The sequence below is a fragment of the Phocoena phocoena genome, chromosome 2 (assembly GCF_963924675.1).
Source record: "Phocoena phocoena chromosome 2, mPhoPho1.1, whole genome shotgun sequence".
Lineage (NCBI taxonomy): Eukaryota > Metazoa > Chordata > Mammalia > Artiodactyla > Phocoenidae > Phocoena > Phocoena phocoena.
In genome coordinates, this window is record NC_089220.1 from 118,638,364 (window position 1) to 118,665,989 (window position 27,626).

Below are 27,626 nucleotides of genomic sequence, written 5' to 3' on the forward strand. Positions count from 1 at the left end.
GCTACTGAGCCTGTGTGCCACAACTACTGAAGCCCGCGCACCTAGAGCCCACGCTCTGCAGCAAGAAGCCACCGGAATGAGAAGCCCACACACCGCAACAAAGGGTAGCCCCCGCTTGCCACAACTAGAGAAAGCCCATGCGCAGCAACAAAGACCCAACGCAGCCAAAAATAAATTTATTTAAAAAAAGAAAACTTTTTATAACCTGTGCCTGATATGAATAAGGCCTTTTACTTTTTTATTATAAACATTTAGGCTTAAAGTGATTATAGCTGACATTTAAGACCAACAGGAGCCAGTTGCCTGTTCAAGGACAAATTATCCGTATTTCAGACTAAATCAAAAGTAAACATTTTCTAAAGTCCCTTCATGTCTACATTAGTCCTGTGGAAGCCAAATGCAGCAGACAAGCTCTCTCCCCTCCCTTCCACCCTGTATATTCTGTAGGCTAACTTTAAAATTGTCTTTTCCACAAAGCAATATTAATATACATTTTGAACCATTTCCACATCTGAGTTCTTGAATGCTAATTTAATTGATTTTTCTGAATCAACATTTTTATTTCATCAGAAGAATATTGCAAAAGATCCTGAGTTATGTTATTTTATAGTTTGGTATTTTCCTAAATAGGGTGGGGTGGAGAGAAGAGAAACTATTATGATGATCTTCACTTGCTGGGGTTTTTTTAATTTATTTTTTTAAAGAAGTAATAGCAGTGAATTCATGTCATTTCATAAATGCTTGCAAAGATTAACTGTTACAAAGTTTTCTAAATAATAAAGCTATATTCCTGAATATCTGCATTTGAATATGCTGATAATCAGTTTAAAAGCAACACAGGCAGTAAAGGGGAGGTGACCATTCTGAATCACAAAGAAAAAATGTTGTCACCAGCAGTGATGTCACTCAACCCCAAGGTTCTGAAAGCCTATTAGAAATTAGCTTTAGGGAGAAATGTCTTCTGACTTGTCATTGGTTCTAAAAGGCAGTCATTGTTAAACAAACACAGACCCCTTTTTGGAATCTATATAATAAACTCAGACACATTAATCTCTACTCACGTCTTTAGTCGGGGTCTGCCCCTAACTCTCGTGGCTATAATGGAAGGAAGGAAGGAAGGGCAAACTGAAATGACATTAGCTAACAGTTTGTGTAAAGGTTCAGATGTGCCTATAAGCAAATAAATATAATTTCTTAACTTTTTGTTTTTACTGAGTCCCATAAGACAGAAAGTGTCTCTCCGTGATGATCAGGATTACATTACAACCTCTGTGTACTTTGTTTAACAGTCTTCAGTTAACCCCGAGATTTGATTTAAGAAAAGGCATAGAGACGAAAGAAGAGGTCACCTCCTGTTTGGCCTGGATGTTTTGGTCTTTGGACAAAGCCCTGCCTTTAAAGAGTCAACAGTTCTTGGTAGTACCCCTGCCTTTGCCACTGACAAATGTTTATGACCTAAAACATCTCACTGAATCTCTGAGGGTCTCGGTTGCGTCATGTGTGAAGTGAGGAGAACAACACCTTCTCTACCAACTATGAAGAACTACAGATGAGGTGGGGTGGAAGATGTGAATGTACTTAGCAGGTCCTGCCATGCAAATGAGATGATAGTATTTCATAAGACCTGCTTTCTTAAGAAGAAAACAAGTATAAGTGTCATCCCACATTCTTAGACTATCAGAAATAGTGCACATTCAGGAAACAAAAGCTTACCACGGTTACGAATAAAACTATACTTTGATGAAACTAACAAATTAGAATGAATAATATAATCCCTTAAAAAAGTCATAGATTAGAAAACTAGGCAAGATACTAGAAACTTGCCAGCCAGCACTTTCGAATTCATATTTACTTAGTGGCATCTCTTCAGTGCTTCTGGGCAAATTTATGAGATAAGCATAGATCTTCAATGCCTCTCTCCCATTCTAGATTCCAGCTGAAAGGAACCATAACGACAACAACAGAAAAAGGAAAGGGAGGGACCTATATTAGTGTTAAAAATAGGGAAGGGCATCATCCTGTGGCAGAAACGTAAAGACACTTCTGCTCAGCTCTGTGCAGATCATACCAGGTTAAAGGGAGACGCTGAGCAGGGACTTGTAACTTCCCTTCCTGAGAAAAAGCTGTGTCCCATGAAGAAAGGTGACTGACCCACTTGGAACAGCCCAGAGACCTGAGGATTTGTGCAGTGGTTAGAACAAATGGCTGCAGCAGCTACAGACCTTACATTTCAGATTCAAACCTGTGGAGAAAAAGTGAGGGCTTCTTTCCAGGCATTTCAGCCCAAGAATCTCCCTCCATGTTCCCCTTACCTTAGGCCTACATACCCTTGAGCCAGAGTGAATAGGAAGGGGGCCCCACCTGAAGCATGTTGGCTGTGGGAAGGGGAGAGAAACCTGGGTATGGTTTCTAGGGGCAAAAAGGGTGAATGAATGCTTAGCAGCCACATTTACTAAAATTGTAGGCTCTTGATCACTAGACACTTCACGTATACCTGAGTTCCAGAGTGAGGTGGATTTAGCAAACCCTTCCTTTCCTATTGATTTGAGGAATTCATTTGCCACTGCCATTGCTTCTTGCTCATCCATACTGCCTGCCACAATTGCTAAGCTAACTTCAAGGTGATTTGTACAAAGCTAATCCAGCACTAGCTTGTTCTTGAGAGCCTGGCCCCTACAACCTGTCCTGCCAATACTCCTTGATGATGGAACTGTGCCTTCAAAAGCGGTTGAAGTGTCTCCCTGTCACGGTATACCAACACACGACTGGGTTTTTGAGGCCTCGTACTTTCCCAGTAACTGCCTCCCCTGAGAAGATTCCCTTGTGTATCCAGAAAGTAAGCCATGGTGTTTTGAGTTCTGAGTCCCAACAGCTCTCATGGACTCTGTCCAGTTCCACCAGGCCTGGAATCTAAACAAAGTGAGGCTATCTAGGCTGCGAAGGGTGGAAGCAGCCTCAGCCTGGCTGCAGAGTACTCAGTTGCCACTGCTACAGCAGCCCGGTCTCCCAGCTGGAGAAAAGGGCGGGCCGCAGTGCACTTGGCTGGGGGGAGGGCTGCATTTACTCCCTGAGGTTTCTTGTTACCTTACTACACCACTCACATGGTTTGCTTTTAACGGTCTGCTTGTCATGTTCCATTTGACCTATAAAAATGCCAGCATCCTTTAAGTAGGTTTCTGTTAAAAAGTTGAATGTTTCTTTATCAGGTCACACAGCATATTTGACAATAATCGCCAGGATCCCACGGGACTGACAGCTGCTCTTCAGGCCACAGACCTGGCTGGAGTTCTGCATATGCTCTACTGTGTCCTCTTCCATGGCACAATCTCGGACCCCGGCACTTCTAGTCCCAAGGAGAGTTACGCTCAGAACACAGTCCAAGTGGCCATTCAGAGTTTACGTTTCTTCAACAGCTTTGCAGCTCTTGACCTGCCTGCTTTTCAGGTACCAGGAATTGGTTAACCAGCCAAGAGTTAATAATTTTGTGTAGATATGATGAGAGGTTCTTTTCCTGGATTGGGGCATAAGGAATAAGCTACAATACAGGGAATAATAATACGTACTATTTATTAAGCTACTGTATTCTAGGAACTGGATTAGGTGCTTTGCATATGCTTTCTTATTTGTTCTCATGACTACCCTACAGAATATTATTATACCCATTTTACAGGTGGGAAAGCTGACAGTTAAGTAATTTCCCAGGGTTACACATGGCTGAGCCAGGACTGGTACCCATGGCCCCAAGCCTATGCCATTCTGCTACTTATAAATCTTCTGTCTTGATTTCTTTAGAAAAGGCATTATCATACCATAAACATTTAAATATTAAGGAAAGTAATGGTTTCTTATATAAACACAACCAAAATTAGATAAATTGTTTTGATTGATATGACTGTCTATGAATGATTTAACTGAGTTGTATCCAACGTAAAGTGCAAACCCCTATAAATACTAAGTTTTTATAGCTAAAGAAAAATTGCTTTATGTTATAACACCAGACTGTCAGCTTAGAAACAGATTGTTTTTCATGTAGGAAATTTAATTTTCAAAAACACTGAACCTTTGGAACAGAGCAAGCCCCAAGGAGTAGACTTTCTCTTTCAGTTTATTAACTGTCAAGTGATTTCATTAAAAAGGGAACAAACTTGGCAGATAATGAACCCATAATTTAGATGAATTGCTTTGCTCAAAGGGAAAAAGGTTATAGAGATACAAATGTATGAAAATTGTGGTCTTTGGCCATCGCAAGATGGAAGAAACACTTCTGTTTTGTAGCTGGTGACAAATGTGCAGTTCTTGTCTTCCTGTCATTCTCTTCACAACTGGAAATTAGTAAGTCGTATCATTGGATTCAGTATCTTTCAACTTTGTAGAGTTAGTTTATCCATCATAAGAACAGAAATCTCTTCCTTAGGATTAATGCTTTTCAGTTTTCAAAGCACTTGAACTAGCCTTAGGTGGTAGCTACACAATATGTAAAGCTCTGAGAGTTTACAGCCACACCTAGAACAAGAGGTACCTGCTCCAGAGAATGCCAATGGTTCTTGCCTCTGGGTTGAACGTAACATTTGTGTTTTATGAAGACCCAACCCCATTGTGTTCTGTCTGGAAACAGCTTAGAAATCAAGATATGCTAATTTTATGCCCTCAGAATATGGAGACCAGCAGGCTACCCATCAGCTAGGTCCAACTAGAGTGATTTCTTTTGTTACCAGGGATTATGAAAAGCAAATACCTAAAACTGTTCCTGAGCTCCTGGTTTATGGGTCTTCTGACCAGGATTTATACTGCTTCAGGGGTCACCATATCATACACAAGCATTTACATTAAGTCAGCCATTTATTCCATCAGTCACTCTGAGTGTCAGGGAGCCCCAGGTCCCTGCCCTACCCCCAGCCCTCCATGAACTCACAGCCTGTGCAGCCTTACTCAAAAGAACCACTGAACTCCAACCAGCCCTGCTCCCTCATGACCTTTAGGCACAATGGCCAATAATGTTAGAAAAGTCAAAAATCTATTTCTGGAGCCCTTCATGCCCAACTAAGATGAAACCACGACTTATTCCTCTGCAGCTCCTTGCCATAGCAAGCCCAGAATATATTCCCTACCTGAGCCGCTTTTGCCACAACCCCAGGAGAAACACCAAGGTGACTCGAGAGTTCGAGCCATTCTTAGAGTGAGATGCCCACCTCCCCAGGGGAACGTCCTTTTGCGGCTGGTTCCTAACACTTCTTTTGCTTCTTTCTTCTCTGTCCTTCCTGTTACTCCATATTTCTCTTAATTCTTTCCTGCTTTTTCTTCTTTTCCTTTTCTCTGTTCTGACTCTCCTGTCTTATTTTAGTCAATTTTGCCATCACTGCTTCTCATCCTCTCCCCAGACATTGTTCCCAGGTACCTTTTTCCCCTTAACCAGTGCATGGACCAGAAAAGCCTTCAGGGACCTTCTTCCTGGCTGCCATCCTTTTGGTGCCCAAAGTCAAGCACATGTTTTTCTCTTATGCTTCATCAGTGTGTGCAGGGACCCAGATACCTAGAATTTCTAGCATCAGGTCCTTTAATACATCTACCAATGATTACCTTACTGTTCCAGTTACTTTTATACATTTGAAAAACAAACAAACTTAGTGGGGTAAACAACAACCGTTATGATCAGAGATTCTGTGAATCCAGATTTCAGGCAGGACTTTTCACAGTGGAGGTGGCTTGTCACTACTCCACGATGTAGGGCTTCAGCTGAGGGACTTGAATGACTGGGGTTAGGGGGTATGGAGAAGAGGGGCAAATTGACTCAAATAGCTGGGAGCTCAAATTATCTGCAGGCTCCTTCACTTTCATGTTTTATGCCTGGGATTGATTACTCAAAGACTAGGTTCATCAAGGACTATTGGCCAGAGACTCTACATATGGCTTCTCTATGTGACTTGGGCTTCTCAAAACATCGTGGTGTCTGGGTTCTCAGTAGGAGTTTCCTGAGAGGAAGCTTCTGGAAAACAACTACTCCAAGAGAACCAACGGAAGCTGCATGGCTTTTTTATGACCTGGCCTCAGAAGTCATATGATTACATATCAGCCATCCTCTATTGGTTAAATCAGTCATAAACCTTCCAGATTCAAGAGGAGAAGACATAGGCCCCATCTCTCAATGGGAGGACTGTCAAAGATTTATAGTCATTTTTTTTAACTAACCACACTACACTCTGTTGAGCAAGCTAAAGCAAAGCATCTGATCATCATTGCTGTAGATAGACATCTGATCAATCGTGCAATGCTCAAGTAAATAGCATACAAATACACAATATTTGCATTGTAAAGCAATGGGTGAGTTTAGGAGAAAAGTATTATTTTTATGATAGATATGGTCAGAGAAACTCATATTCTAGCTCATTAAAACAACTTACTTGTCAAAAGTGAGATTTCAGGAGCTATGTTTATAAAGCACAGGAAAAGAGATTTTAGGTACAGTATGGGTCTGAGCTCAGAAAAAATCTGGGAGACAATTTATGAATTGCCTGAGAGGATTGAAGAAGCTGAAGAAGAAAATTGAAATGAGATAAATGGTCTGACCCTCTGAAGAGTTAGACAAGACAGTGTAAGACATGTTGACGGTTTGAGTCCCAGTGCATTGCAAGAATGCATCTCTGTAGAGCTGCTATGGAGAAGCACCCTCATCAAGACCACTGGGTCTCGAGTCAAGACTGACCTGACTTTAAGCCATCATACTACCAAGTTGTATGACCTTAGACAAGTCATTTGAATCCTTAAGACTGAGTTTCTCATTTGTAAAATAGAGATTAAAAACACTTACATCACAAGTCTGAGGTTTAAATGAGATTACATAAAGGCACTGTGCTGGCTAGCACATAGTAGGCCCTCAGGAAATGTGGACTGACTCATATTCTGAAGGTGAAGAATTTACCCAAACCATCTTGCAGATGTTGAATCAAAAGGTTAGGTTTCGAATGCAACATTCCCAGTGCTTCTGCACCCTTCTTTGAAGCCATAAACCTATGTGATTGTTTTGGTGTGAGAACTCATCGCATAGTAGCAACAAAAGGTTATCCATTAGAATATTTTCTTAACTGGTTCCATTTCATTATATACTAATAAGGCCGTCAAAATATTTTTCTCCCTTCAGCAAAGAGTCTGATTTCACTCTGAATTCATATTGGCACAGATGGCCTTGAGATCCCGGATATTGTATAGTGCATATACTTTGACAGTTTTTACAATTGAAGGTGGTCTCAAGAAACAAATCAATGTACTGACTTGGCAATTAATTCTGGCTAAAAAGGAAATATAGTTTCCTTGAAAAATTGGTTTAATTTTTATATTCAAACTTACATGCCCCTTGACCTGCTCTTATCAGTGAAGGTTAAACAGAGGGCACTGGGTCACAGCAAGCTGGACACAACTAATTAAATAAGAGCTGAGGTGAGAAAGTGTCACTACTTGATTTAAAGGAGCAGGGCCCTCCTGAAGTCTCTTTGGGGCTTGAAAAACATTTTGTCTCAGTGCAATGAAACAGAGACAGAAGGCACTCTTAAAATTTAGTAGTAATTTTGTTTCAACAGTATTTATTAAAAAGACTGTGCCTCCCCGGCTGTTAGGCAGAGTGGATTCATTGAAACTTCCAAGCTGCAAAGTATCTGACCTGGTTCAAGCCAGCCAAGACCTCAAATCAAGAGATGAGTTTAAAACACTGCCTTTTCCCACAGGCTGGCAGTGGTGCTTCATTCCAGTGTGGGCTGCGAGTGCATTCTGTGGGCCTCGCCTCTCCCCTTTGCCCTCCTGTCGCTCTGTCTGTTTGACATGTTTATTAAATAGACGCTTCAGGCTGCACAGACAGACTCAGGCTCTCCTCCCGTGTCGCCCACCACCAACAGCCCTTTGACTGTCTCAAGAAAGGATCCCAGAAGCCTCATAGCTGAGGGGGCTTCATGGTTTGTTTTTTGTGCTCTTTTGCGGGGGCAGGGGGAGGTTGTTGGGTTTTTTTACGTTACTTTGGGAGCACAAGAGCTATTTGAATAACTAATTGTTATTTATATTTATTTTCTATTTGAACATAAGTAAATAATTAGTCATATTTTTATCCCTGCATACAAGAAAATATTTTCTCCTTCAGAAAAAAAAAAAAAGTATTGGAAGTTAGCTAAATGGTAGATTTACAGGTGAATTTTAGTATTATTATATTTTCCCAAATTTTCTACAGTGAGACTGTGCAATGAGAAAAAAAAATACCTCGTTAAAAATGGGATAAATACTCATGCTTTAGGTGAATAGTGTCTTGATCCACGTAGTACAGGCATTTGGTCTGCTATGCTTTATTTTCTGTCTTTTTTTTTTTTTTTTTTTTTTTCAGTTTAAACGTTGCATTTATTATGGTCGTTTATTGGAACAGGAATCCCTGAACTGAACTGTTAAGCACAGTGCTCTAGAAATTTCATATGCTTTTCTGGCATCATGGCAGAAGGTGCACAGGGCCCAGGTGTGTTTTGTGATTTGCAGCCCTGGCTGTCCCTGGGCTGGGGAGTTCTAACTGCTCCTTGTCTTTGTTAGTCTATTGTAGGGGCAGAGGGCTTGTCCCTTGCATTCCGGCACATCGCCAGCTCCCTACTGGGCCACTGCAGCCACGTCTCCTGTGAAAGCCTCCTTCATGAGGTCATCGTCTGTGTGGGCTACTTCACTGTCAACCACCCAGATAACCAGGTAAGAGGCACAGGAAAGTTCCTCAGACTGCTTCCCCAGCACTGAGAGTGTGAGGTATTGGAGTGAGAAAAGGCAGGCTAGCCTGCTGGAACCCATCTGTCCTGTGTGAGGCCCTTTAACCAGGCTCCAGGGATATGCCTCTGACTTCTCTCCAAAGAGATTTGATCAGCACTAGACCAGTACTAGGACTTCCTCTTAAAGCTATAACAATAAGATATTTTTAATAAAATGTTCTTCTTAAGCCACACAGAAGCATCTACTCCCTTACCACATAGATCCTGATGCTTTATTCATATTTTTTTGTTGTTGTTTTAATGAAATAGCTTACATCTTTCAACTTGGGTCACTTTGCAAATATTATAGCATTAGTCTGGTGCTTTATGAAACTGCTCTTGGTCTTTGGCTTCTGCCTAGGTGCTTAAGAGGGTGCCAGATGGTGTTGGAGGGGAGCCTGAGAAGGCAGGGCTTGGGCCTTACCCCCTTGAATCACCCAGAGTAGTTTTGCTTTTAACTATTTTGATTATTCGGTTTCTAAGCAAGATTTCATTTGTAAATAGGGTTCTGTTGCTTTAAAAAGTTGGGAAATCTGTGTTACAGATTTTATTTTAAAAATAACAATAATAAAGCACTTTATCTTTTTTTAACTTTTTATTTTATATTGGAGTATAGTCGATTAACAATGTTATGATAGTTTCAGGTATACAGCAAAGTGTTATACATGTACAGGTATCTATTCTTTTTCAAATTCGTTTCCCATTTAGGTTGTTATCTTTATTTTTAAAAACAGAGTCATGGCATAAGTAACATATCAAATTGTAATTCCTGACTACCTCATTTATCTAAAGCCTCATATTCAGCAACCTTAATTATGTGGATTATAGCTGAGAAAAGGCCTATGAACAGCCCTTAACCCTCACTCTAAGCTTACTGATTTTTATTTTAGGCAACTCTCTAATAAGTGTGCTTGCTAGGTTTATTAGCCTGCAGTAAACTAGACCAGGGCGGAAGAAGGAAGGAGATAGCTGTAGTGCTAGAGCCAAATACAAGGTGAGAACCTACACACCAAGAGCTGCAACTGCCTATCTGATAAGGAGAAAGAGGACAGAAAACAAGACAAGCACAAGACCTCAGAAATTGTAGCCATCTGGGACTTCCCCGGCTGTCCAGCGGTTAAGACTCTGCGCTTCCACTGCAGGGGGCGTTGGTTTGATCGCTGGTCAGGGAACTAAGATCCTGCGTGCCGCATGGCACAGCAAAAAAGAAAAGAAAAAAAAAATTGTAGCTATCTGGTTTCAAAGGGACACTAAGCCCTGTATTTGATTTCCCTGGATGATTGTCGATGCCCCCCGTGCGGACCCTGAGTGAACATGGAGGCAAAATGTATGTTCTGTGCATTCCCTTTAAGAAGGCTGAGGAATATGAAGTCCATTCTAGAAAGATTTCCATGATTAAAATGTAGAAAATGTGGACCCTTGCCAGAAGAAGCGTCATACGTAGAAAAATTCCCCTTTCGCAGACCTCGTTGCCAGAAGGGCAGATCTTTCTCGCCTCCCGCCACAGGATCACTCACGCAGTGCTCTCTCAGGTACTGATGCTTTGTCGTTTCCGCGGACTAAGCGCAGCAGGTTCACGAGTCTCTTACAAGCTACTCAAGGAAGGAAAGTTGAGCGAAATCTCCTGTGTGGTTTTCTTCTCTTCATGTGTATCCATTTGACCTACTAAACTGCATTTCGTTTCCCTCTAAAAGTTTGTTTTTATTTTTCTGATTACAAAAGTGTTTCTTACTCATCATGAAAAAGATAGGCAAGTGTAAAGAAGGAGGAGGAGTCACAGTTATCCCTGATCTCACTGTTGAGATAGTCACGGTTACCATTTTGGCAGGTTCCTTACAGTCTCTTTTCTGTGAATATTTTTGCCAGTTAATATTACTGAGATAAAATTAACATGTAACACTGTCTTATTTTTAAGTGTGTACAGTGTGAAGACTTGATATATTTATATGTTGCAAAATGATTAGCACAGTAAATTTAGTTAGCCATCACCTCACATAGTTAAAATTTTTTTCCTTGTGATGAGAACTTTTAAGATCTACTCTCAGCAGCTTTCAAATATACAATACAGTATTGTTAACTTCAGTCACCATGCTGTACATTACATCACCAGAACTTACTCACCTTATAACTGGAAGTTTGTACCTTTTGACCACCTTCACTCACTTCACCCACTCCTTAGCCCTCTATGAATATTTTTACATAGCTGAGGTCATATGGTATATACACTCCTATCCTGCTTTGTACACTTAACATTATATCATAATCCTTCTTTGTGAATACAGTTTTTAATGTCTGCGTGGCTTTATCTTGTGTAGACAGCCCATGGTTTACCTCACAATTTCCTGTTAAGTCGTTTACCATTTATCATGACACTATCTACTGCACTTATAAAGAGGTAAGTAATTTGTGTGTGTGATAATATTTTGCTGTGCAGTTCTACAGCAAAAAGTTCAGTTTCTTCAGCACACCCATGTTTAGGGATGGTTGAAGCTCTTTGCTTAAACCAACTCTGTTGTGATGAATTTACTGAACTCAGAACTGTGTAGGATTTCAGAGAGATTTTCTGCTGTTGCCGGACCACAGACTAATCCTCTCCTATAGATAAAACACACACTCTAAGTATCTCTGGGCTCACCAGAGTCAATGAGAAATGGGGTCGGGGGAACTGGTATTTGGAAATGGCATGTTAGAACTGAGGTGGACCTGATGGCAAAGTAAAGACTGGGCATGTTGGGACAGGAAGAAAGCAGATTAAATGGGCAGAGAGAGCAGCAAGCAATCCAAGGAGGAGACAGAGACCCTATGGCTTCTCAGTTGGGGAAGAAGCTGTGGGGTTTAGAGGTAATTGTTGAGAGGAAGAAATTAGAAAAGTAAAAAAGGCCAGACCTCCTTTCTCGACACCTTGCCTCCCAGAAGGATTGAATCCTAACTGGACATCCACTTCTGATTTGGTGGAAGGTAGAAGTCAGTTCAGTCCTCGGGCAATTGCTGAAATGCAACAATCTGTGAAAAGAAAGAATATGACAAAAAGTAGAGAAGAAATCAAAAATTGATAGAAATGATAGTAATTGTCAAACACTGAGACATTGCACCTTATGGAGATGCTTTTCTAAAGCATAACCTCTGGTATTTGTAGAATTCTTTATACTGCTTGCCCCATCTGTGGCCTCTTGGACCTCATTAGCACTTCATTGAGGCTGTAAGGCAGAGGAATTACTCCCGCCTCACAGACAGGTGAAGAATCTGGACTCAGAGAGGTGAAATGAGCCCCTGAAATGACATAAAGAATTGCTAAAATACCAGGACTAGAACGCAGGTCTTGCAAACCCCAGCTCAGTGTTCTTTTCATTTCACATTGCTTAAGAAAATTAGATGTATCACCGGCCCGTTCTACCAGTGATCTCTGAAGTATTTCTTGGGCAGGGGTGGAGGGTTTAGAAGATGATGCCCATTTATCTAGACAGTACACTGAGAAGCTGCCATTCTGCAACTCTGAATGCTTCTGGGACATATCTGTGTGCCTCACGTGGGGAAGACACGTAAAGATCCTGGGAAAGTGTAAATGAGTGTGTTTTATGAGCACAAAGTGGACCATAATCTAACAAATAGAAGGCCTGGGTTCTAACCTCAGCTCTGCCACTAGCGGATCTTAGATAAATAATTTTCCCTCTTGAGGCTTGAGCATTTTTTTTTTTAACATCTTTATTGGGGTATAATTGCTTTACAGTGGTGTGTTAGTTTCTGCTTTATAACAGTGAATCAGTTATACATATACATATGTTCCCATATCTCTTCCCTCTTGAGTCTCCCTCCCTCCCACCCTCCCTATCCCACCCCTCCAGGCGGTCACAAAGCACCGAGCTGATATCCCTGTGCTATTCGGCTGCTTCCTACTAGCTATCTACCTTAACGTTTGGTAGTGTATATATGTCCATGCCTCTCTCTCGCTTTGTCACAGCTCACCCTTCCCCTTCCCCATATCCTCAAGTCCGTTCTCCGGTGGGTCTGTGTCTTTATTCCTGTCTTACCCCTAGGTTCTTCATGACATTTTTTTTTTTCTTAAATTCCATATATATGTGTTAGCATATGGTATTTGTCTTTCTCTTTCTGACTTCACTCTGTATGGCAGACTCTAGGTCTATCCACCTCGTTACAAATAGCTCAATTTCATTTCTTTTTATGGCTGAGTAATATTCCATTGTATATATGTGCCACATCTTCTTTATCCATTCATCTGATGATGGGCACTTAGGTTGTTTCCATCTCCGGGCTATTATAAATAGAGCTGCAATGAACAGTTTGGTACATGACTCTTTTTTGACCATACAAAGAGGTATTGGGTTGGCCAAAAAGTTCCTTCGGTTTTAAGGTAAAACTAAGACACATTTTTCATTTTCACCAGGAACTTTATGGAACAATGTATTCACTGTTTTGTTCCACTACCTTCTGCCATTTTTCAGGCAGCTTCATAATTCCATCTTCCCAAAACTTTTAATCTTTTTGAGCAAAGAACTGTTCAAGGTGCTTTATACAGTCTTCCAGGAAATTGAAATTTTTTCCATTAAGAGAATTTTGTAAAGACCGAAATAAATGGAAATCCGAAGGTGCAATGTCTGGTGAATAAGGTGGATGAATCAGAATTTCACAGCCAAGCTGTAACAGTTTTTGCCTGGTCATCAAAGAAACATGCAGTCTTGCGTTATCCTGATAGAAGATTATGCGTTTTCTGTAGACTAATTCCGGATGCTTTTCGTCAAGTACTGCTTTCAGTTGGTCTAATTGGGAGCAGTACTTGTTGGAATTAATCGTTCAGTGTTCCAGAAGGAGCTCATAATAGAGGACTCCCTTCCAATCCCACCATATACACAACATCACCTTCTTTGGATGAAGACCAGCCTTCGGTGTGGTTGGTGGTGGTTCATTTCACTTGCCCCATGATCTCTTCCGTTCCACATTATTGTACAGTGTCAACTTTTCATCACCCATCACAATTTGTTTTAAAAATGGAATGTTTTCGTTATGTTTAAGTAGAGAATCACATGTGGAAATATGGTCAAGAAGGGTTTTTTCCCATAACTTATGTGGAACCCAAACATCAAAGCAATGAACATAACTAAGCTGGTGCAAATGATTTTCAACATTTGATTTGGATATTTTGAGTATGTTGGCTATCTCCTGTGTGGTTGATTGTTCTCAGTTAATGTCTCGATTTGATCGCTATCAACTTCGACTGGTCTACCCGACTGTGGAGCATCGTCCAGCGAGAAATCTCCAGCACGAAACTTCACAGACCACTTTTGACACGTTTGATCAGTCACAGCACATTCTCCATACACTGCACAAATATTTTTTGTGTGTTTCAGTTGCATTTTTACCTTTCTTGAAATAATAAAACATAATATGCCGAAAATGTTGCTTTTTTCCTTCCATCTTCAATATTAAAATGGCTACACAAAAATCCACCAATGTTGATAATTATTTTAAAATGCACTCTGATATGACAGCTGTCACAGTACAATCTAACAAAATTGTTTCGAATAAAGTTAAAGACAACTAAGCACTACTAGAGCCATCTTATGGCAAAAAACAAACAAACCTTTTTGGCCAACCCAATAGCTTGGTTCTGGAAATGGATAGTGGTGATGGTTGCACAATACTGTGACTGTACTTAATGCCGTTGAGAATGGTAGGCTTAAAAATGGTTAAAATGGTAAGTTATATGTTATCCATATTTTACCACCAAAAAAATGTTGTGGTTTTTTTGTTGTTTGTTTGTTTGTTTTATAAATTTATTCATTTATTTATTTTTGGCCGTGTTGGGTCTTTGTTGCGGTGTGTGGGCTTCTCATTGCGGTGGCTTCTCTTGTTGTGGAGCACGGGCTCTAGGCGCATGGGCTTCAGTAGTTGCAGCACACGGGCCCAGTAGTTGTGGCTCACGGGCTTAGTTGCTCCATGGCATGTGGGATCTTCCCGGACCAGGGCTCGAACCCATGTCCCCTGCATTGGCAGGTGGATTCCCAACCACTGCGCCACCAGGGAAGCCCTTTTTTTTTTTTTGAATGATGATCTAGGATGACCTAGGATTGTCCTAGACCATCTCTCCTTTGAGCTCCGTGAGTCTGTGATATTTTAATGGCTGAGATTAGAACCACAGACCAGCATTCTGATTTTATGGAGACATATTGTGGTTTTTTAGATCCTCCTTGCCCTACTCCAGATTCTTTCAGTACCAGATAGCGTCATGAGCTGCTTGCCCACTCCATGGCAGCTCATCCTTAAAAGCTGAATATACCTTGGTTCTCCTATCTTAATACAGGGGGTCCACTGGCAGACACTCACAAGCAGAGACTTACAGGTGAGATGTTAGTGTCCTTGCTGTGTGATGCCGTCTCTAGCCACAGTAGTTTCACCTGCACCAAACAGCCATGCTCACCATCCATGGCTGGACTCCATGCCCATCAGGCTGCATGGCAAGGGAAGGGTAGGGGAAATAGCCTCAAGCTTACTTAATGAAACTGCTCATATCCCAGTAGAACTGGGGAGTTTTCTATAACTAAAAAGTTGATTGTTTATTTTCATTCTAAATCCCCTTTCTGCTCCCTCCAAAACCCAGTAATTTGCCAAGTGAGCATTTGCTGAGGGATATGGAAGTGCAGTTTTAAGCTCTCATTCCAGTTTCAATCACAGTTTCATGGAGCCTTCATCCTGGAAGGGCCCTGAGATACCTAGTCCGGCTCCCTCATACTGTAGATGGAGAAACTGAGGCTCAGAGAAGGAAAAGGAATTGCCAAGCAAGAACTGGCAGAGCCCAACCTCCTGATTGGCAGTCCAGTTAGTGCCTTTTCCACCTCACTTCTGTTCTTGTGAAAGTGAATTTATTTAACCTCATGCCACTTACTTTAAATCAGAGAAATTTCAGAGGAGAAATTATGATGCTCAATTCATTTCATCTTTCCGTATCATTAAGCAGAAGTCATGTTAATTTTCAGTGCCTGTTTGTCCACAGAGGATCCTTTATTTCCAGCTTGTGTCTTTATAAGACAGGAGATCCTGAACTCCTGCTGCAGCCTAAGGCTCTTTTATTAGGAAACTGCTTTGCATAAAGGATTGGCACTTTTTATTTGCCACCATTTAGTCTATTAACTGGAAGGACTGAGCCCCATGATACTAAAGATGACTTTAGAAGAGAAACCTGGATAATAAAAGTAATGCCCCATCCTCGATAGAACCAATCATCCGTTTCCTATAGGGCTGCAGTTTCTAATTAAAATGTTCTTTTTAATCAAAAGCTTCCTTGTCTTTTATGGTACTTTCATGACTCTACGTTCCTTCCCATTTAATTATTATAATGAACATAATTAGTATGGGCTGTCAGACCTTCACTTTATTTACATTTTATATTGGATAATTAAATGTGGTCTGATAATTAAATTAACTTGAATGACAGATGATTTGACTGCCTACATATTACTGTATTGGGAATAAGCACCTTTGCATATTCATTGTAGTTAGTGACTGACTTTTTCATTTGGAAAGACCCCATAGATTCCAGCGATCAGAGCCAGAGTCTCCTGTGATAGTTGAAAGTAGGAAGGATCCCGTTGGCCCACCCTCCCCCCATCAGCTTCTCTGTAGAGAGTCATGCAGATCATGTAATCATCTGCTCGGCACTGCACCAAAGGTTCCCTAATGTGTCTGGGGGAGATCAGAACCTGCGAGTAAGCTGGACACTGAAGCTCTTGAAACTAGATTCTGCCTGAGCTGTGTGACATGCGTTTTCCAAGTCTTTTGTAGTTTGATGGCTTAATAAGACAATCCAAATGTTAATTGACTAAATGGTCCTAAAATGTATCCGTTGTACTCACCTCAGATGTTTCCCTGAAAACAAAAACAGGGCAGTTTCCCAGTTGTATACCATCTACAAGCGAGGGACACAGAGTTGTGTTTTAAGAGTGGTGGTTTTCCAGAGCTCCGTTGTAGCCTTTAGAACTTTCAGAGGTGGCCTAATTCCTGCTCACACATTCTTACTTTACTCTTTGTTTTTCTCAAAGGCAGATGGTCCTAGGTCACATGCATTTGGTAAACTCCCCCAGCCCCATCCAAGTCCAAGAATGGACTCTGCTGTGGTGGGCTCAAAGTGGAAACTCCAGCATTCAAGGCCTTTCTGTTCTCCCAGTGTTGGCAGCTTATTCTCTAGCTGTCACACAAACGTCACCTTTCTGTACTTTCTTTGTGCGACAGATACAGTTCCTTTCACAAAATAAAAATGTATCATGTCTAAGGCAGAGCCGAAGAACCTCAACAATATAACCATTTTGGAGTTACTCTCAATATTACAGCACCAAAGAAAAATATGGGGCTTTTCCCAAAAGTAGAATAATAAATTTCCTAATTAAAAATAACTTCTGGGGCTTCCCTGGTGGCGCAGTGGTTGAGAGTCCGCCTGCCAATGCAGGGGACGCGGGTTCGTGCCCCGGTCCGAGAGGATCCCACGTGCCGCGGAGTGGCTAGGCCCGTGAGCCATGGCTGCTGAGCCTGCGCGTCCGGAACCTGTGCTCCGCAACAGGAGAGGCCACAACAGTGAGGGGCCCGCGTACCGCAAAAATAATAATAACTTCTGCCTAAAGATTTTTTTTTTAATTATTGATTTATTTCTTTTTGGCTGCATTGGGTCTTCATTGCTGCATGCTGGCTTTCTCTAGTTGCGGCGAGGAGGGGCTACTCTTCGTTGTGGTGCATGGGCTTCTCATTGCGGTGGCTTCTCTTGTTACAGAGCATGGGCTCTAAGCACACGGGCTTCAGCAGTTGTGGCACGTGGGCTCAGTAGTTGTGGCTTGTGGGCTCTAGAGCACAGGCTTGGTAGTTGTGGCTCATAGGCTTAGCTGCTCCGCAGCATGTGGGATCTTCCCGGACCAGGGATCGAACCTGTGTCCCCTGCATTGGCAGGTGGATTCTTAACCACTGCGCCACCAGAGAAGTCCCTGGCCTAAAGATTTATTCTAAGACTTCTAGTGAGTGACCTGGCTGATATTAGAATGGAGAAATTTGCCAGTTAGCAATTTTGGCTGCTTGTATTAAAAGTCACCAATGTCACAGAATCCAAATAAAAGATGCCTTTTACTTCCCTCATCTCTTTGGTATCCTCATCTCTCTTTTCCAACACAAGGGTAGTTTGAAGTACCATGAGCTCGTACCAAGTACCTTTTAACTCCAAAAACCACCTGAGAAGTTATAAGGAACTCCCTCCTTGACCCGGTGGCTGCATTGCCAGGGAATCAGCTGGAGTAAATGGCAACCTCCGCAAGGGAGCCTCCACTGAGCTCTCAGATGGAAGCCTTCACCACCCAAGACTAACACTGGCCAGGTATACTTGTAGCACTTAACTGAGAAAGGAACATTCTTCTCCCCCTTTGTACAGGATTGTGTCCTAATTCGTGGCTCACTATATTCCCATGGGTCCCCCTGCTTGTGGTTGATACAGCGATAGTTAAGGTGGCACCTGAATGGATTCCCGTCTTGAGTCAGTCAGCAGTTGAGGTTTTGAACTTGATCTCTGATAGTACTAAAAGTCAGATGTCACACCTCCATGACGTAGAGCATAGGCTCTGAAGTCAGCTGGCTTTGAAATCCGTGTTCTGTTTTTTCCTAGCACTGTGACCTTGGTTTGGTCAAGTTACTGAGCTGTGAGCTTCGGTTTCCTCATCTGTGAAATGGAGGACATAATACCACTACTTCTCACATTGTTGTGTGAACTAAGTGAGACAATAAAGGCCCTGACTCATAGTGAATGCTCAAGAAAGGCAGCTGTTGCTATCCCTGATGGCCCTGTTACCATCATCTTTATGGCACTAAACAATACACCTGATTCAGCAGTAGGCTGAATTCATAATTCTGGCATAGTGATCGGAAAAAAACACAATTGTACAGGTAAACTATCCTTCCTTCACCAGTCTTCTCAGTTTCTCATTTTGGGGGAACTCAGATTCAGAACACTCCAGTAAAATAACTGTCAGGAAATCGAACATTGAAACTTTGAAATTGAAAGCTAACCATAGTTTCATCTCCACTCTCCTATAAAAAGTTGGGAACCCACTAAGCGCCTTCAGCAGTGGAAGTGAGACCAAGAGCATGAGTAGGGTCATTGTGAGGGGTTAGTTTAGCCGCAAGATGCCATGAAGTTAATCATCTCCTTCTGAGCTCCATCCCAAGACTGAACAGAGCAGCAGGAGATGCACAAGGGGAAGCCAAGCAATAAGCTGTCAGCACCCTGTTCCCCAGGTGCCCAAACCCTGATCCTGTGAACAAGGTCCAGAGCTGAACCCTACTGCCAGGTCAGGTGTGTGCACAATCCTGTCATCCTTTGCTCACTTGGAAATCTTCTAATGGGGTGGAAAATGAGGCCGGAAGGAATATTTTGTCAAAGTTTAACTCATGACCAGTGGTGAATCTAATTTTTTCTGGTCCTGCCTTGGTGTTTGGTCACAGAGGGACCTTTTTAATAAATCACTGAGATAGACTATAAAGACTTAATCTGTAATCACAGAGAAAACACCTCTCCTGAGATAGGAGATCCTCATCAGTCACAAAAAGCCCAGCACCAAGGAACAAATACTAGTGCAGCAGTCAGGACAGCTGGGTCCTTTCATAGCTGTACAGCTGTGTGACGCTGGGCAAGTCACTGCCCTTCTCTGGGCTTTACCCAGAGTTAGGCTGGGTACTCCCAAGGGCCCTTCCAGCTCTGATGGAGGACAAATATATAATTCTAAGGTGAAGTGGGAAGTCATGTCCAGACCAACATAAGTACTTGAATTTAATAATCTTCATTTCTAATTGCAGTAATCACAAGTACTCCACTATAGCCATGCTGGTCTCCTTGCTCTTCTACAAACACACCTCTCATGTCAAACCTTTGTTCTTGCTGTTTTCTACCCAGGAATCTTTTCCCTCAGAAATCAGCATGGTTTGGGAGGTGGGGGTGTTTCAAAGGTTTTTTTCTCAGATGTCATGTTATCATGACCACAGTATCTAAAATAGTGTATCAGACCCATGGTTACTGTTTCCCCTTTACCTTGCTCTATTTTTATTCATATACTTATTACCCGCCCTTGACACTTACTTATTTTGCCTGTCTCCCCGCTCCCACCCCATCCTGCTAGAATGTTAGTATCTTGAGAACAGCGCCTTTGTCTGCAGTGCCTACAGCAGTGCCTGGCACAGAGTAATTACTTAATATTTGTTGAATGAATTATTGGATGTTGAGATAATACATCTCTTCTTAGGCATAATACTGCAGGAAAGGATAAAATGGCCCCAGATTTTGAAGGATACAGCACTTCTGTTTTAGTGACCAAACCTCCTGAACTGACTTTCAGCTAAAAATTTAAGAGCCATTTCTTTGGCACTATAAGTTATCTTTGAATTTATTCTAAAAGAAACTTCTTAGTTTTGCTTTTGCTGGAGCCAGTAGTTCTGAGATCCAAATGAAACCACTGTGCTTAAGGTTTGGCAAATCCTGCATTTGAGAAAACAGCGGTGTGTGAGAGAAAGCTTTGGAGGCAGACTTAGGTTCACGTCCTAGCCCCTCCTCTCACTTGAGTGATGAACTTGGGCAGGTTACCCTGAGTGTCGCTTTCCCCAGCTGTAACATAGAGCCAAGAAGTCCTAACTCACAGGATTGTTGGGAAGGTTAAATGTCATCCTTATTACGTAAGCCCCAAGTTTGACTCTCAGCTGTGAGAGTGGATGTCTTTGGGGTATTGGCTTATCAAGTTGGTGGCATTGTCACAGCAAATCTACACTGACTTGTTATGATTTGGTTAAAAAAAAAAAAAAAAAGGCTTTTTGGCAGGTATGCCTCACTCTGAAAGCACACACTGGGAAAATCTATACTTAAAGACCCCCAAATCACCATATCATTCATTTAATAGCAAGTTTCCTGGGGGGATTTTTAAATATTTTTCTTAAATCTCTTCATGTGTATGTAATTCCTTTGGCATTATGCACCTTTGGTCTGCCATCAGATAATGCACACCTCGTCAGAGACCCTAGTGTGCAGGAGTTCTGTCATGGTAGCCATGGGCTGGTCTCTGCTTTAAGGAGTTGGTAGTATGTTTCTATAGCATGATGAGAGGAATGTGGGCTCTGGAGCCAGGTGACCTATGGTCACAACTATACCACTTACTAGCTCTGTGATCCTGGTCAAACCCCTTACATTCCTGGTGCCAGTTTCCTCACCTATAAAGTGGGGATAACATTGATAACACCTCATAGGGTTGTGTAGATTAAATTTCATCATGGGCGTAGTGCTAGCACATTCCCTGGCTGGGAGCAAGTGTTGACTATGATGTTATTGAAATTATCGTTGTCAGCCTCCACATTCCCTGCTCCTAATGGGAAAATCCCTGGAGTATCCACTCAGTCAGCTCTGACACTTGATATCACCTTAGCTAGGGCATCTCTGCCGTCAAAGCGTGTATCCTCGTCTGTTGAGAAACTGAAGAGAACTCTGTGTGTCTCCATGGACCCAAAAGATGTAGAAGCACCAGTCGGTCCCCCTGTAGGGGTCTCTGGGCTGCCACTCACCATGCCGCTCCAGCACAGCTGCAAAGAGAGGTTGGGAGGGTCAGTCTGCTCTGGCCAGCTGCCAGCTCCCCTTCCCAAGGGGCATGTGTAGTTCATCTGGATGTACCTGACAGGTGATAAACATATGCTTGTCTGGAATGCAATGAAGGAGAATCTTTACTCACCATTTTGGGCTGCAGAAATAGGAGGAAGGGAGACCTCACACCCGAATAATTCTCTTCTATATGGGCAACTGCTAAACTGAAAACACACCACAGAGGTAACTCAGAGGTACACTGAGATTGTGTTAGGAAAAGAAACTGGAAAATGCCTCACATGAATCAACGTGAACATTTAATGGGCCTTAATTGGAACCTTATCCTACTGTACTTAGAGCAGAGAGATGAAAGTAAAAGAAATCTGAGAGACCATTTATTTCACTTGAGAAAGCAGTAAACTGAAACTACAAAAAGATTTGACTACTATTATATTTTTATGATTAAATAAAATTGTCATAGACTGGTGCTAGTGAGTCCATAAATGCTCCATGGAATGCATCCATGCTCTCTGGCTGCTGTTAGGATGTGACCAGAAAATCTATCAGGCTGTGCTCTGCATTTATTAACCCTGCTGTTGTTCTTACACCACCCAAAGGCTCCATGGTGAGGAAGGTTTGACCCAAGTTCTCCTCACAGGAAAGTTCCAGAGCCCACTTGGAATATTTGTATTTTAGGGCATTATTAAATACTGTCCATCTACCTACCCACCTCCCAACCCCCACACACACATGTCCTGTTAGTCTGTAATGGACATAATCTTGCCAGTATTCGTGTGTTTGTGTGTGTGTGATTATAAGTTCTCTTTTCTTAAAGAAGCTGGATTAGAAAATCAGAATAGTTGAGAATGTGGAGATAGCATATTTTATGTGAAGACTTTTCATTCATTCCTAAGAAAAATATATTCTAAACTATTTTTTTACCATACTTAAATGTAATATCTGTGCAGGTATAGTCAGCAAAAGGTGCTTATGTGTGTGAATGCTCATAGCACAGGATTATATTATTTCTGCAAGTTCACAGACCTTCAGAGATCATCTAGTCCAACTCCCCTCATTGCCAGACAAGAGAAGGACTTGCTCAAGTCCCTGGAGCCAGGCCTCCTGGCACATTATCTAGGACTTTTTGTGACCAACCTTCTCTCTTCTCCCCTCCCCCCACCTTGTGGTAGATGGGACACAGATAATGCAAATAAAAAATCCAAAATAAAGTAGTCCCTCAAATGTATGACGGTACAGTGAGTCTGTATCATTTCCAAGGTTTGTGCTCTTTAGACGAGGTTCTTTCTCAAACATAAATTAAAACAGAAAAAGCACGTATGGGTATAGTCCCTGACAAATTATAGAATCTCTGACTTTTAGGGTTAGCCAAGTTTTTAAGAGAATCTAGCCTACACTTCTTGTGCCACAAGATGTGTTTGAAGGGGATTTAGAACATGCTTCATTTAAAAGGTAACTCTTCTCACAAAATAGACAACATGAAGGAAGTAAAAAGAAGCTCTAACATGGAACAGAAGGCTAGAGGTGACTTATTCTTGGGGAAATGCTACGTATCATGAATTTTCTGTCCATATGAGCATTCATCACTCATTCCTTCTCTCATTTATCAGCTTTTGCTAAATGCCCACCCCATCTCAAACCAAGTGCTGGGAGATAAAGAAATGAATACAACCCAGATCTTGTCCTTGTGGAACCCACAGCCTAGGAGCAGTGCTGTCAGTGCTGAGACTCATTCCTTCCTTCCACGGACGTTTAACGAGTGCCTGCAATGGTCCAGGCACTGTTCTAGACACCCAGGAGACAGAGAAAAACAAAACAGACTAAGTCCCTGCTCTCAAGTTGCTGACATTCTAAGAGAAAAGGGAGAGACAGACAGTAAACAAACCTGGATCGGTGCTAGAGCTTCCTCTTAGAAGTATTTCACAGTGGAGCTGGTGCTTGAGCTGATATCTGACAGTGGAATAAATACTTACCAGGTAGCAAGGTAAGAAAGACATTCTAGGCACAGGAAAGACCATGAGCAAAGATACTGAGATGTAAAATAGCCTGGGAAAGTTTAGAGAACTGCAAACTGTCCATTCTGGCTGGAGCTTAGGAGGTAGTGGAAGGAATAAGAGCTAAGAGTGAAGAAGCAGGCCAGGCCCAGGTCACGAAGAGACCTACGTGTGGGGCTGAGAATTGGGGATTTATCCTCTAGGAGATGATGAGGAGAGCAGCAGGATGATATGTTCAGCCTGCGTCTGAAAGTCACTCCAGTATGTGGAGGTCATCAGGACTTCCACACTGGAGCCCCAGGACTGGGACCTGATGCCCCTGGTTCTGAAGCATCATTCTCGCCTGCAGGAGCAGAGTGGCGTTTGAGGGGGAGGCCTGCCCAGAAGCCTCCTTTGCACCCCTCTGCTGGTGGTACTCAGCACATAGCCTGTCACCCATAGGAAGCAGGGAATACAGCTCAGGGGCCTGCTCACCCAGTTTCCCTGGAGGGACACTGCAGGACAGCCACTCACCCTTTACTACATGAAGAAAGCCCTCGTTTCTGTAGGATCACCTGGTTTCCAAAGCCTCTGAGAGGCCAAGCCCCCAACTACTGGCTTTAGCCTCTCCTCGTGCCCCTGGCTGCTTTCCTCCCTCCTTCCCTTCTTCCCCCTCTTTCCTTCCTCCTTGACCCTCTGCTGGCACTAGACAGCAGTGAATTCCTGGGACCACCAGCAAGAAGGCTAGTGCTTAAAGGGCCTGCCTCCCACACAGTCTGCTAAGGTCTCTGCATTTAATCTCAGCCTAGAAATCTATCTTATGGCAGAAGCAAGCTTGGGAAGAGAGAAGTTTGTTTGCAGTGCTAGCCAAGGGAATCTTTGTGTTTCTCTGCTCTGAATTTGATTTGATTATGTATGTGGACAGACTCTTAAAACTTTTCTCATGTGGTATTTAAATAAAGCCACTTCAACACCCTCCCTACTCTACCCCCAGGGCATGAGATTAGAGAAACAAGGTGTGTGTGTGTGTTTGGGGCATGCCATTTCTTTATATGATTCATAGAGGTCACTGGCTTCAAGGCCCCTCCTGTCATATTGTTCCTCTCCTGGGCCTGGGCTTCAGGTGTGATGAGACTTGTCAAAAGCAATGTGGATAGAGAGGCTTGTGCACTGGCCTGGCCACTGCGGCTGCTACCTCTTCACTTCAGCATTGTAGCAGGACCAGTTTTGCGGGAAGGAATGCAACAACTACTTTGTTTCTGCTCTGCTAGAAAAATATTCTTTGTTCCAATGATTTACAGACTCTTTTGGCTGTCTCTTATAATGAATTTAGATGTCTAGACACCTATTTTTGCCCCTTTGTTGAGGACACCTTGTCTCTGACAAGAAATGGAAAAAAGCAAAACAGGAATTCCTCAGCGTAAAGAATTTGCCTTGGTGAGATTTAACTATTTGTATACATTTCTGTCTGACCCGTATTCCACTCACCCTACCACCCTGGCCGACGGAGGTGGTTTGGCCTTAGGCTTGACTGATCAGCTCACAAATCTTGCTGAAAGACGCTACCCCTGCCCCACCTAGCCCTACTCTCCGCACCTTTGTGCCAAGAGGCTGTTGGAGTGGACAGGGTGCTGGCTGAGGTACTCAGTCAGCTGTTCTTGTAGGTCCAAAGACAGTGTCTCTGAGGACCTTGAAGGATCTGGGAAGAGGAGGCCCAGGGCTCTGGTGCAGAAGGTATAGGCCCCTAGAGTCAGGTTTGGAAACCAAAGCTCAGTCCTCATTCATTCATTCCCCAGATGGTTATTGAGCACCTATAATTTGTCAGGCACTGTGCTAGGCACTATGCCAGATGCTGGGGACACAGCAGTGAATAAAAGGGGCATAACCCCTGTTCCCATGGAGCTTATAGTCTTAAGAGTGTTGAAAACTGGAGATTCACATCTGCCTGTCTGTCTTTGCCTAAACAACTGCTCGTGCATCTGGAGCCAGGCAGGCCATATGTGTGTTTCTGTCTTCTGAGGAAAAAAAAAAAAAAAACATAAAAATAAAACAAAATGGAAAACTTTCTCCTAAATAAGAGGGAAACTCAGGATCATTCTTAGATCTTAGCAAAATCAGCAGGATTCACAGAGTATAAGTAGGTAAGACAGAACATGACCATTTTCTGTTTTGTTTCCTTGAGTTAGGTGAGTTCTAGAGAGAGAGAGATTTTACTGTAGTACACCATGGCTGTGTCTAAGATGCTTGGAGGGATGGATGGATGGATGGATGGATGGATAGATGGATCTGGAGAAGGGCAAGAAACTGTCACAGAACCTTTTTCTAGTTTATTTCTATTATTTAGTGTCATGGTTTTGGTATGGTCAGGGAATGAGCTGCTCCCATATAAGTGAATTTTGCAGAAGACCAAACCTACCTTTAAAACATGATGTTTATTTAACATTAACTCCATTCTCTAGTAGGTCTGTGTCAATGGACTTGAGGATTCGTGGAGGAGGAAGGGTAGGCTGGGATAAAGTGAGAGAGTGACATGGATATATATACACCACCAAACTAGTAAAATAGATAGCTAGTGGGAAGCAGGCGCATAACACAGGGAGATCAGCTCGGTGCTTTGTGACCACCTAGAAGGGTGGGATAGGGAGGGTGGGAGGGAGGGAGACGCAAGAGGGAAGAGATATGGGGACATATGTATAACTGATTCACTTTGTTATAAAGCAGAAACTAACTCACCATTGTAAAGCAATTATACTCCAATAAAGATGTTAAAAAAAGAACAAACATTAACTACTTGTGTTCATTTTTTTAAATATTACAGTCTCCTGTCTTCTAAAACTTAAATTATACTTAATATATATTTTTTGATGCCTTAAGAAATGAATACCTACTATAATATCAGGTACAGGAGAATTATCATGTATGTGAAGCAAATTTTTATTTTTACTTCTTTTTTTAACATCTTTATTGGAGTATAATTGCTTTACAATGGTGTGTTAGTTTCTGCTTTACAACAAAATGAATCGGTTATATATATATATACATATGTCCCCATATCTCTTCCCTCTTGCCTCTCCCTCCCTCCCACCCTCCCTATCCCACCCCTCCAGGCGGTCACAAAGCACCGAGCTGATATCCCTGTGCTATGCAGCTGCTTCCCACTAGCTATCTACCTTACGTTTGGTAGTGTATATATGTCCATGCCTCTCTCTCGCGTTCTCACAGCTTACCCTTCCCCCTCACCATATCCTCAAGTCCATTCTCTAGTACGACTGTCTTTATTCCTGTCTTACCCCTATGTTCTTCATGACATTTTGTTTTCTTAAATTCCATATATATGTGTTAGCACATGGTATTTGTCTCTCTCTTTTTGACTTACTTCACTCTGTATGACAGACTCTAGGTCTATCCACCTCATTACAAATAGCTCAATTTCGTTTCTTTCTATGGTTGAGTAATATTCCATTGTATATATGTGCCACATCTTCTTTATCCATTCATCTGATGATGGACACTTCGGTTGTTTCCATCAACGGGCTATTGTAAATACAGCTGCAATGAACATTTTGATACATGACTCTTTTTGAATTATGGTTTTCTCAGGGTATATGCCCAGTAGTGGCATTACTGGGTCATATGGTAGTTCTATTTGTAGTTTTTCAAGGAACCTCCATACTGTTCTCCACAGTGGCTGTATCAATTTACATTCCCACCAACAGTGCAAGAGGGTTCCCTTTTCTCCACACCCTCTCCAGCATTTATTGTTTCTAGATTTTTTGATGATGGCCATTCTGACTGGTATGAGATGATATCTCATTGTAGTTTTGATTTGCATTTCTCTCATGATTAGTGATGTTGAGCATTCTTTCATGTGTTTGTTGGCAGTCTGTATATCTTCTTTGGAGAAATGTCTGTTTAGGTCTTCTTACCATTTTTGAATTCGGTTGTTTGTTTTTTTGTTATTAAGCTGCATGAGCTGCTTATAAATTTTGGAGATTAATCCTTTGTCAGTTGCTTCATTTGCAAATATTTTCTCCCATTCTGAGGGTTGTCTTTTGGTCTTGTTTATGGTTTCCTTTGCTGTGCAAAAGCTTTTTAAGTTTCATTAGGTCCCATTTGTTTATTTTTGTTTTTATTTCCATTACTCTAGGAGGTGGGTCAAAAAGGATCTTGCTGTGATTTATGTCATAGAGTGTTCAGCCTATGTTTTCCTCTAAGAGTTTTATAGTGTCTGGCCTTACATTTCGGTCTTTAATCCATTTTGAGCTTATTTTTATGTAT

The 27,626-nt window shown here is 42.1% G+C and overlaps 1 protein-coding gene across 2 annotated transcripts in view; it reads left to right on the top strand.

The window, feature by feature from the left end:
* SCAPER (S-phase cyclin A associated protein in the ER) overlaps positions 1-27,626 on the top strand; it is a 467,237-nt gene that overhangs the window by 420,714 nt on the left and 18,897 nt on the right. For both annotated transcript variants that reach the window (XM_065871326.1, XM_065871328.1), the window contains 2 exons: positions 3,207-3,444; positions 8,557-8,706. In XM_065871326.1, the coding sequence (XP_065727398.1) occupies positions 3,207-3,444; positions 8,557-8,706 (388 nt within the window). The remainder of the gene's footprint in view (positions 1-3,206; positions 3,445-8,556; positions 8,707-27,626) is intronic.